The sequence below is a fragment of the Sciurus carolinensis genome, chromosome 2 (genome assembly GCF_902686445.1).
Source record: "Sciurus carolinensis chromosome 2, mSciCar1.2, whole genome shotgun sequence".
Classification (NCBI taxonomy): domain Eukaryota; kingdom Metazoa; phylum Chordata; class Mammalia; order Rodentia; family Sciuridae; genus Sciurus; species Sciurus carolinensis.
In genome coordinates, this window is record NC_062214.1 from 1,265,073 (window position 1) to 1,276,174 (window position 11,102).

Genomic DNA, 11,102 nt, shown 5'->3' on the forward strand with positions numbered 1-11,102 from the left:
CTCAAAGTCTCCACTTGAAGCAGGTGGGAGGGACGTGGGCTTCCAAAGGCAGCATGTAACCCTGGCACAGCACTGGTCCTTGCTGCCTGAGTCCCTGCAAGATGTCCCAGGAAGACCTGGAGCCAGGGTGGGGTGGGCACTGCCCCCTCCATGTCTGGGATGCTCCCAGGCCTGGTTCTGAGACCCTTCTGGGCCTTGGTGACCAGGGCAGAACCACAGATTTCATTTCTCTGCTCTTTAGGTGCCACCCTCAGCCAAGTGACATATACCTGGCTCCCCTTGGCTGCCCACCTGGCAGCAGCCTCCAGGAGAGCAGGACATACTTTTCTCACCTCCTGAGTCTGTCCTGGCATCTTCCCTGGGGGGTGAGTGGAGATACCTCTGTGTGTCCAAGAAGGGGCTCAAGGTGCTTACAGAGCACACCAGGCGGGGTTCAGGGCTACTGCAGCACCTGGCACAGCCCAGCATGCACACCTGCTGACCATGCACAGGTGAGGTGCAGGAAGCCAGCTGCTTTGCATAAAGGCCAACAGTGAAGGACGGATGCAGAGAACCTGCTCCTCCTGGCACCTTCTGCCTGCACCTGGGAGTGTGGGAGGGCAGGACCCGCTGAGAGGGAGCACACCGTCCCTCCTCTGCCTGCTGACCCTCCATTCATGGGCCTGGAGGTCCTCTCCTGACACTCGAGGCACACTCAGGAAGCAGAGAGGACAGGCAGAGGCTGCCCACCTTGGGCAGGCTACGGGCCTCTCTGGCCTCAGTGTATCCCTGCAACATGGCATGATGCCATGAGGGCAAGGACCCAGCCCCTCTGCACACATGGGTCTGGGTACCACTGGGGCTCATGAGGAATACAGATCTGCAGAGTCAGCATCTCTCCCCAACCCCAGGATCTTGCACCCCTGGGCCCCTCGGCTGGCCCCCACACCTGCCTCCCAGCTCAGGTGATGTTAGGGACACAAGTGGCTTGCCCTGTCCTCACGCCTGGCTCCTACTGCAGCACTGGCCACTGTTGAGTGAGCGTGTAAGTGCTGGTCACGCCTGGGTTTTCCCACAGGCGGGGGTCCCTGTTACAGCCTCAGGGTCTTCACGGCTGTCCTGGGTTTCGTGGGACCAGGCTCTGTGCAGATGACACAGCAGGGCCACTCTGCTTCCAGGTGTCTTCTTAAGCCATGGGTCCAGTGGCTCCTGAGGGACGGACTACGAGGAAAAAATCCAACGGCCTCAAGGAGGCAGGGTGGGAGAGAGCACCCCTCAGGCCTGCTGATGCCCGCACTCTCTGGCTCACCCCCAAGGGCAATACCTCAGGTACCCCAGGGCCTTTCAGATAAAAACCAAGGGAAAAGGCAAGCCTGGATGGGCGAGAGGGGCACTCAGGAGGAGCCTAGGTTGGAGGATGGAGAGGAGACACTGAAGTGCCCGGTCCTGGAGTCGGCTCTCCAGCACCAACAAGCGAAGCCCTGGCAGAGACAGGTACATCTCTTTGAAAAGCATCCACCCTCCCCCAGAAATGTGGTCCAAGATGCTAATTCTGCAGGATGTGGAGGGAAGAGGCTGCACATGGCTGTCCAGGGGACGAAAGGGGTGTCCAGGAAAAAGCCAGAAGTCTCGCATCTGAGGACAGTGGCTGCGGGCTGAGCAGGGGCACGAAGGGGAAGGAGCCCGGCTCCCTGCCCTGCCCCTGCTCCCTCTGCCACGACCCCCCAGGAGGATGCAACCGTGGGCCTGCTGGTGCCCCCTCAACTCGAGGGGCACAATCCCTGAGGGCCGTCTGAAAACTCGCTGTGGTGGAGAACCAGGGTGCTGCCCCACTGGGGGCTCTCACCTCCCCAAAACCACGATGAGGCCAGACAAGCAATAGGTCCCAGAACAAAACAGCAGCAGGGTTTTAAGAACTGTCCAATGAGGAGGCGCAGGGGGAAGGCTGTGGTGGCCTTCATCCACACTCCACCAGACACAGTCATGCAGGAGCAGGTGTGTGCCGGCGTGGCTCCCTGCCCCTCCTGTCCACGAGCACAGGCTTATATTGCCCCTTCTGGGATTCATCTCCTGCCATCTGAGGAGAGCGTAGGGACAACTCGGTCCTGTCTGGGTTCATGAAGACATAAAATGACATGGGCTCACTAGTACCGACCTGGGCAACAGAGTAACACTTGCAGAGACTTCTAGATCCAGGACATTGTGAGTCCAATACCAAGCTCCACAAGTTAACTTTGATTTCACAGAGAGATGAGGAAAGCTTTGCATGTGGAAGTGAGACTCCTGGAGTCCACTGAGAGCTCAGTGCCGGGCGTCCACTGCCCTGCTGCTAGGTCCTCTCACCCCACACTGCCCTCATACTGGCTGCCCTGCCCTCCACAGTGGTGGGCAGGGATCTGGTTGGGACATGCTCAGCACCTGCTTCAGGGCCCCGCCCAGTGAGGCACAATTAGGTCATAGCTATCCCCGAGGGGAATAGCTCATGAAGGATTTTCCAGGCAGTACCTGCCGGCCTTGCCCAGCGGGAAAGCAGGACAATTCCTGACGTAGGGCAGTCGGGCCGAGCTGGCTCTCAGATGGCAATCAAGAGGCCCCTGCCCTGGCCCCCTCTGCAGCACATGTGTGGCCTCCCTCCAAGAGACACCCTTCCTCCTGTATCCTTAGGTCACAGACTGGCCCAGCCAAACACTCTGTCCCCTTAACTGTGAGGCCTCAGAGTGTGGTCAGCTAAGAGCCTAAGTGGAGGTAGGCAAGCTGGGCACACCTCGGCAGGCTCCCCTTCAGTGTCCTGGTGCCTGGATTATCTGTATCCCACAGCTTTCTGGAGGCTATGGAGACAATGCCTTGCACTGGCACAGAACAGCACAGAGCAGCTCACTCCCTGTGCAGGTGAACAGCACCTGCTGTCAGTGTCGGTATAACCAAGATTCTTAAGTGGAGCCACTGAGACCCAGGTGCTCTCTCCTCTGAGGTCCATCTGCCCCAGGTACAGAGAAAAACTTCTCAGGGCTGGGAAGAGCCACTTTTGGATTAGGCAGAGGTAAGCTAGGGATAGAAAGCAGGCCCATCGCCGTGGAAAACTACTGGGGTTCCAACGTCTTTAGAGGGAAGTACACCCCTTCCCTCCAATGAGGGGACGCCGCCCACAGAGGCAGGAGGAACCCCGCACTCAAACGCGGGATCAGGATCGTCCCTGGTGACGCTGGAGCCGGCGGAGGTGGAAATCCCGGCGCCTGTCTCGGGTTACCTGGTCCCGGGCCACCTGGTCCCGGGCCAAGTGTGTGCAGGGAACACCGCGGGCGGCTGGCACCCTGGTTTTGCATCCTCCCAGGCCAGGGGAACCCAAGAGCTGCGCGAGGGTGCCGCCGGTGGTGCCCCGCCGCAGGAACCATCCCAGCCCTACCCCTCCCCTCCCTGGATGAAGCCCCGCAAGAAACTTGTTCCTGACGATTTCCTCCTAGACTCGGCAGCAGCATCCGCCGCAGGTGGGTGACCCGCTGCTACCCTGAAGTCCCGGACAGTCGCATCTGTCCCCTTCCTGACCCACGGGGTCTACATCTGCTTGGGCTCGCGGCCACTTGCCCTGGCCACCAGCTCCGGACACTTCATTAGGTCCTAAGCCCAAACCAGCACCCACCTTTCCTTATGCACGGAGGCCCCCGGGGAGCCCCCTTCCCCCTGCTCCCGCCTTCCAGAGGCTCGGGGCTTCCTGCCTGGCAGAGAGAAGGGCGAATTTTGCATCCGGTTCCCCTCGGTTCTGCCTCCCCGGAGGAGGAGCTCGGGGCGCGCCGGGGATGCCCGGGCCTGTCGCCCGCCCGCATTCCCACACCACGCGGGACCCGGCGCTGCCTTGTTCCCGCTGGCTCCCGCCCGGCCCTCCCCCGGCACCTGCCGTGCTCCTGACGTCAGCAGGCCTGGACCCTGCGCACCTGGGCCGCGCCCCACCGCGGCGCCCCGCTCCCGCCCCCAGCGCACTCACGTCCCGTGGCCCGGCCGCCGCGCTGCGCTCTGCGCTCTGGGCGCCGCGCTCTGCCCACTCCCGCTTCATTCATCGCTCGGGGCCGCCCCCGCCCCGGAGGCCGCCGGGCCTCACCACCGCGGCCAATGGCAGCGCGGTCCGGCCGGGGCCGGGCCCTGAGCTGACAGCTGCGGGAGCGCGCGTCGCGGCGGGCGGGGCCGCGGCCGGGGCGGGGCGGGGCGCGATTCGCGCCAGAGGCGGTGCGACCGGGTTCCGCGGGGCGCGTGGGGATCCCGCGGTTTCCCGCCCGGCCCTTCCAAAAGGCCGCCGCGGCTTGGGCCCGGGAGCGGACGGACGCAGGCGCGCGGTGGGCGGCCCCGTGAAGGTCACCGCGGGCTCCCAGGATCCACCTGTGCGCGGTCCCTCGGGCCGGTCTCGGACGCGCCTGAGCACAAGGGAGAGCACACCCGCGCCGGGGAGGCCCTGGTTCCTGCCCGCAGTCTTTTTCCATAAAACGACGTTGCCTTTGACATTAGCGCTGACGCGGAGGAGAGGGTCCCGGATGCATTCCCGTGACGTGGGCCCTGTTAAATTCCTATCAGTGGTTTCCTGCTGCGACCTCGGACACTTCGCAGGCCCCTCTGGGCCTCAGGGTCCTCATCTGTAAGTGGGGTAAGGGCAGTGTGTCCGCGGAACGTGGAAACTGCCGGGAGTCAAAAGGCAGGTGTCCGCGGCTGACGGAAACAGCTCTCCAAAATTTCTCCTTTTTGGTTTCAGCAAATTCATGTGGAAGGAAGTTTATGAAAGTCATCTATGGGGTGTGGCTCAGCCGAAGAGCCTTGCTTGGCATGTGTGAGGGCCTGGGTTTGATCCCCAGCCCTGCAAAGAAAAAAAGAAAAAGGGCAAGTACGTGCACACGAGTGAATCCTGAGATAAGCTGGGTGAGGGAGAAGCCCAGACCAGGGTGCTGGGCTGCTGGGGAGCACAGGAAGCTCCAGCTCTGGTTGGCCCCAGAGGGCAAGGCAAGACAAGGCCTGGCCTCTTCCTGTGTGTGAGACTGTACAGAAGAGAAGCAGGTGCTGGGACTTAGGGGAATGTCTGCATGCCCACTACTTAGGAAAGGGTCTTCCTTCCTGCAGCAAGTGTGGCCAGTGCCCACTGGCATCTGGTCCTGGGAGTCCCTGGTCCTGGAGTTCCACAGGATTCCATCCTGTCTGTGTGCAGGTCTGCACTCCCAGGAGCTGAGGTGAGGTCCAGCTGCTCCAGTCACTGGCCTGTGCTCCTGACACTGCCCTGCAAGAGAAGAAACCTGTCACCCGTTGTTCTGGACCCTGGTGAGGAACGACACTGCTGGGGCCAGGCTCTTCCACCTGAAAGAGGAGGTGGGGTGCACCCAGAGAGGACAGGAGCAACCTGCAAACATCTCCCCAGTTACAAGGACTCGCTCTCTCTGGACCTGGCTCAGGTGTGCAGCCAAACAGCAGACCCAAGAAGCCTTGGAGGCGGCCAGCTCCCTGCTGGGGGAGGCGGGTGAGCAGAGTTCTCCCGCTGCAATGTGACGCTGAGGAAGGGCTCCGTGTCAGGCAGGGCTGCACGCGTGTTTCCACAGCTTAATTTTGGATTATATCCCCTGAAATTGTTATTTGGACAACATTTTTCCTTTAAGCTGCTCATGTATTTTATTAAAAGGGGTGGCTTATTTTAAAGAAGGCAATCCAGTGTCCATTACATAGAGAGGTCGCCATAAAAATAGATGAAAGAAAACAAAATGGTATTAAATTCTCACCAAATACTGCTGCCTGCTGAGGGCTCCGAGCCCCAGGCTGACCTCAGACCCCACCAGAGACTTCCCAGGATTCCTTGCTCCATCTGAAAGTTAAGCCCATGGCAAACATTTCATGCAAAACACAGGCTGTCCTTAAGGCTAATCCTGGCACGAAGGCACCTTGAGGAGCCCTGGGGGCACCTGCCCAGCCCACATGCCTCAAGGGACAGAATGTGTAGCACTGCAGGGTCCAATGGCCTCCTCCTTTCAAGAGGCTGCTTCACCCTCCGTCTTGCAGTAGAGGAATTGGGAGGGACAGGGAGGAGGCCCACAAGAGGTCAACCACAGAGCACTGCAGCAACTTGGAACAGGGCAGGCTGATTATGTGCCCTGGAACATTCTGAACTCAATAAGATCTATCCCGGCAGGGTTCTTTTGGAGAGGAAATAATGAAAAGAAAAGGAAAGAACCCGAGTCCCCCTGGCTCCCTGTGGACTTGGGGGGTTGCTGCCTGCTGGGCATCTCTGGGAATCTCGGAGCAGGACTTTACCTTTCATGCCAGTTACTGTTCTCTGATGTCATCTTTGGAGGTACCTCCAAGGAACCAAGAGGTGGACACTTGCAGTCACATGTGTTCTTTCTGTATAGGTTCCTGCCTGCTTGTGGACACTGTCATTTCCAGGAAGATTTATCTCAGGACCAGAAGTGAAATGAAGAGAGACAACGTTTCCCCTGAGACAATCAGGTTGACGACAGCCAGAATGGCCCTGGCTGCAAGCTGCAAAGTTGACACCTGCAAAAACTGACCCGCTCCTGGTGCTCGACGTTGGCACCTGAAGGCAGCCTGGCTCTTGGTGCTTTGTTGGAATGCAGTGTTCGGTGGTCACATCTTCTTGGTGAATTTGGATGTGCATTAGTTGAATTATTTGAAACTGTTCCCATTCCTCCTTTTTTGACTTACGGAAGGTCAAAAGGGATCAGGCTCCAGACGCATCCTCAGGTAGAGTGGATGTGGCATGCTTTAATCTATCAAATTCCGTGTCTAGTAAGGAGCGACCACCCCAGAACAGCCCAGAGGTGGGCTGGTGGCAGGTACAGGGACCACTGGAGAAAAGCTGGAAATCAGGAAAAAATTCAGCCTGGAGTTATCCACACTTCTTTGGGAATTAAGGCGCGGGCATGGGGGGCTGTGACCGTCTTGGCAGCAAGATTCCATGGATGAAGCACTATGTCTTCAAAATCGTGATTCCAGGGCTGGGGCTGGGCTCAGTGGGGGAGTTCTTGCCTATGTCATGTTTGAGGCACTGGGTTCCATCTTCAGTACCACATAAAAATAAATAAAATAAAGGTATTGTCTGTCTATAACTAAAAATATATGTATTTTTAAAAATCATGATTCCACCCTAGGGGATCCCCACTTGAGCAGGGCATGGCTGAGGCTCTGCTGTGCCAGCCCTGGGTGCCCTCCCCTGCGCTCCCCCAGGGCTGGGTGTGGTGCCGGGCACACGCGGGCTCCCTGTGCACACAGTGGTCCTCCCCACTCTGTTCATGCCACTCTGCCGTTCAGCAGCTGTGAGGACCCTGGCCAATCCAGTGCCAGTGCTGTGGAGGGTCTGAGCAACCCACAGCTGCAAGAACCACCCCACGTCCTCGGATGTCTGCTGGAGCAAGAGGACCCGGGAAATGGAGTGTGGATTGATCTTCCTGGTCTTCAGAGGATTTGCCACCATATGCAGCAACCACCAGGGAGGCGGGTGCCAGAGCACTAGGTCTCCGCGTTTCCCACAGTGCTGATGATGGGGTCCCCCTGGGTGTAGGCGTGCAGAGGACCCCATGTAAACAACGTGCAGTCAGCTGCTGGCCCAGGGTGCCCTCTTCAGGGCACTGTGGATGCTTTGGCGGGAGAAGAGAGATCACTGTTCAGGAGCAGGGAGTCCGGCTTATTCTGTGGGCACCAGGTCAGGCTTCAGCGTCCACCTCACTTGAGAAGCCTCAACTAATTCCTCAACGCCAACGCCTGATGCAGTAGATTAGGTTTGGGGTAAAAAAAAGTTGGAGTCTGGACTTTACTGAGCCCTGAGATGGGATTGGAGGGCATGCTTGGCACCCTGCGTTCCAGGAGAGGGGAGGGGGACCCGCCACGGTGATGGCCCTGTGACTCCAGCACCTCCCAGCTGTCAGCCCTGCAGACCCCTCCAGCCCCTGGCTCCTGCTGGCCCAGAGCTCTGACCCTGCGGAGCACACCCCGGCCTAAGGCAGGTTCCCTCCCGGAGTAATTTGAATTTCATTGTGAACCACGTGTGCGGTCTGTCTGCTTGACTTTCACAAAGAGGCAATGTCCTTGCCAGCTTGAGGGCATCCAGAACTGCCCTGGCTTGCCCAACTCTGCCCGCTGGCCTGGGGCTGGTCGGAAGACCCATTGACTGGGCCCTCGTGTCCCAGAAGATCCTCAGGTTAGGTAAGGCTTGTGTTAGTGAACCCTGCATTCCCGGCGGCCGAGGGGCAGGCTCTGTCACGCCTTGAGCTGGCTCTTCTGGCCACCCACCCGCAACTGCCTTGCAACTGGCAGGGTCCTGTTGCACCAGGTGGTTCCTGGAAGAAGCATCAGATGCAAACACTCAGATGAGCTGCCATTACTCACAGACCTGGCTGGGTGGGCATTTCTTCCTGCTTGACTTTGCTGATCTCTTGGCCAAAGGCAGTGGGCAGGCCTCCCTGCCTTTCAGGCCCAGCACTTAGCTCCTTCTCTGCTTAGGTGCCACCTCTCAAAGCGAGTCCTAAGGGCTAAGACTTAGGGACTTGGCCGGGGGATACTTTCCCTCTACTCCCCAACCCTCTGTCCCAGGAGACTCGCTGGTCAGCCCTGCCCTTCAGAATTTCCCTGGATGTGTGCACACCTGACTGTCTAAGGCCTGCTCTGGATGGGCCACAGGGACACTGTGTGTGTGGGGGGGGTGATTCAGGCAAGAGAGCCCTGCTGGTCCCCAGGAGCCTTCCTGAGAAGTGTGGGCTGTCCTCGGTGCAGGGACCCTAAAGGGCACCAGGACCATGTCCAGCTTCTGCCTACTTAATCTGACCTGGAAGGTGCTGCCTAGTGTGGGCGGTCCAGGTGTGAACGGCAGTGTGTGAGCTTCAGTGACAAGGCCGTCTTTTGGTCTGTGACAGTGTGAGAGGCCACACCTGTGGCAGGCAGGGCCCCTCCCCATTTAGAAGATGCAGTTTTCATTTTCCCATCCAGGGTAGAAAACTGATTTTCTGGCTTGCCAAGAGGCTTGAATGTTCCAGAAGGGATTTGAAGATCCAGAAGGGATTTGGAGAGCCGGCTTAATTTCCTGACCCCAGAAGTCTTGTTCCATCCACAGGAAGTGGAGTGGCTCGTAGCTTTGCCAGGGCCCAGGGGCACCTCAGGCTGTGTGGCCGTGGCCAGGCCTCCTCTGGGCACTCAGCAGGGTCTCCGTCTGCAGCTGCCTCTCTCGCCATCTCTTCCCCTTCCTCAGGGTGGGCCGGGGTCGGGTCACACTTCCAGGCCACTGCAGCCACCTGATTCCACAGAAATACTTTTCCTCAGGCTTCCAGATGCTTCTGGCTGGGCCTTCTGAAGTCAGCCTGTCCTGCCTCCTAAGATGCAGCAACCCCATCTCCCCAGAGCTGCTGCAGCTCCCTCCAGTCATGCCTTGGGGCTGGCTCTGCCCCTCAGCCTTCATCCCAAAGGCTCTGCTGGGGCCCTTTCCATTGCCTCCCCTGCCCGCTCCAGCACGCAACTGCTGGACCCTGCCTCCATCGCCCTCCGCTCCAGCTTCCGCCTGGGCAGCCTCGAGGCAGGAGTGCGGCACCAGCCTGGGGTGCTCCTCTCCTCTTCTTTCTCCAGCACTGGTGGGGACCATCCCACACTCAGGCTCCTGTGGCCGCTTGTGGCCCGGCCAGCCCCAAAGCCATGTCTGAGCCAGGCTTCCTCCAAGTTCCGCCCCTGGGGACTGGCAGACGTCCCCCTGTGCCCAGGCATCATGGGTCTCAGATCTGCCCCGTTAGGCGGAGGCCCAGACTTCCACTCCCCTGCAGGGCCAGCATCTGGCTCAAGTGTCAGCCTCGGTGTGCCCTCTATCCTCGAGCGCCCAGCCTGCACGTGCTCCCGAGTCCTCCGTGTCCCCCTGTGCTAGCTGTGCTCTCCACTGCTCCCGGAGCTCCTTCTGCCACCCTCGTCTGCTGGGGCTGGTGGATCTCCTGCCTCAGCTGCTCAAGCCTCAGCAAGGGAACAGAAAGGAGCAGCACGCGGCGCTCACTCCAAGGCTGGCCACAGCTGTGCGCAGCCCTTGGACGAGGGAGACCCAGACTCCCTGGCTCCCTGCACAGCCCAGCCCCATTGCAACCTCCCTGCTGCTGGGCCTCTGTGGGCCCTGACCTTCCTCCTTCCTCCAGGGCCCTCTTCCCTGTCTGGGACTGCTGGTTCTGCAGGCCCCAGGCTCCCTCCCTCCCCTCCTCCTCCCTCCCCTCCTCTTCCCTCCCCTCCTCCTCCCTCCCTCACCTTCCCTCCCTCCCCTCCTCCTCCCTCCCCTCCCTTTCCCTCCCTCCCTCCCTCACCTTCTCCTCTCTCCCTCACCTTCTCCTCTCTCCCTCCCCTTCCCTCCCTCCCTCCCTCCTCTACCCTCCCTCCCCTCCTGCCCCCTCCCCTCCTCCTCCCTCCCTCCCTCACCTTCTTCTCTCTCCCTCCCCTCCTCCTCCTCCTCCCTCCCTCCCTCCCTCACCTTCTCCTCTCTCCCTCCCCTTCCCTCCCCCTCCCTCCTTCCCTCACTCCCTCCTTCCCCTTTCCTCCCTCTCCCCACTTCTCTCCCCCCTCCCTCTCTCCCCTCCCCTCCCTCTGTCCCTATCTCTCTCTCTCTCTCTCTCTCTCTCACACACACATTTCCCTTTCTGGCTCCTTTCTTCTGTCCCTGGAATTTTATTTATTACAAAAGCAACATTGTAACAGCATAAAAGGAACTTTTAAAGGAAAAGAACTTCATGGTGTCCTGTGGCAGAAGCAGGATGGGGAAGGTTGGTTTCTTGTTCTCCATATTTCCCATTCTGAGCCCTGGGCACCGTGTCTGTGGTCAGTGAGGGTGGGCCTCCTCCACACGCCTGTCTACGTGCTCCATGCTAGGTCTGCGTGGCCACCCTCCCATGAGGCCCCATGTGGACGCTCATTGCCATCTCGCGTGGCCAGCGCAGGCTGCAGTGGGGGGTTCCATTGGGAACTGCCCTGGAGGCTGGACGGAGCTGGTGTAGGCCTTCAGGGAGAGCAGCCTGCCTGTTACAGCCCAGCACGGCCCAGGGCTGCTGGCCTCCCGCCCCCTGTGGGGAAGGTGCTCAGGAGGCAGAGCTGCATGGGCCCCTGCAGCCCAGGTGCCAGCCTGAGCGGGAGGG

At 59.9% G+C, this 11,102-nt stretch overlaps 1 protein-coding gene across 1 annotated transcript; it reads left to right on the top strand.

Annotated features, from left to right (window-relative positions):
• Nucleotides 1-3,773: 3,773 nt before the first annotated feature.
• LOC124974605 (collagen alpha-1(II) chain-like) lies at nucleotides 3,774-6,992 on the top strand. Its single transcript, XM_047537755.1, has 2 exons — nucleotides 3,774-4,600; nucleotides 4,715-6,992. The coding sequence occupies exons 1-2, from the start codon at nucleotides 3,774-3,776 to the stop codon at nucleotides 4,791-4,793; spliced, it is 906 nt and encodes a 301-aa protein (XP_047393711.1). The 3' UTR covers nucleotides 4,794-6,992.
• Nucleotides 6,993-11,102: the final 4,110 nt, after the last annotated feature.

Coding starts and splice junctions, on each gene's coding strand:
- LOC124974605 (XM_047537755.1), top strand. CDS start 3,774: ATGCCCGGGCCTGTCGCCCGCCCGCATTCCCACACCACGCGGGACCCG. Junction 4,601..4,714: donor GGGCCTCAGGGTCCTCATCT/GTAAGTGGGGTA, acceptor TTTTGGTTTCAG/CAAATTCATGTGGAAGGAAG.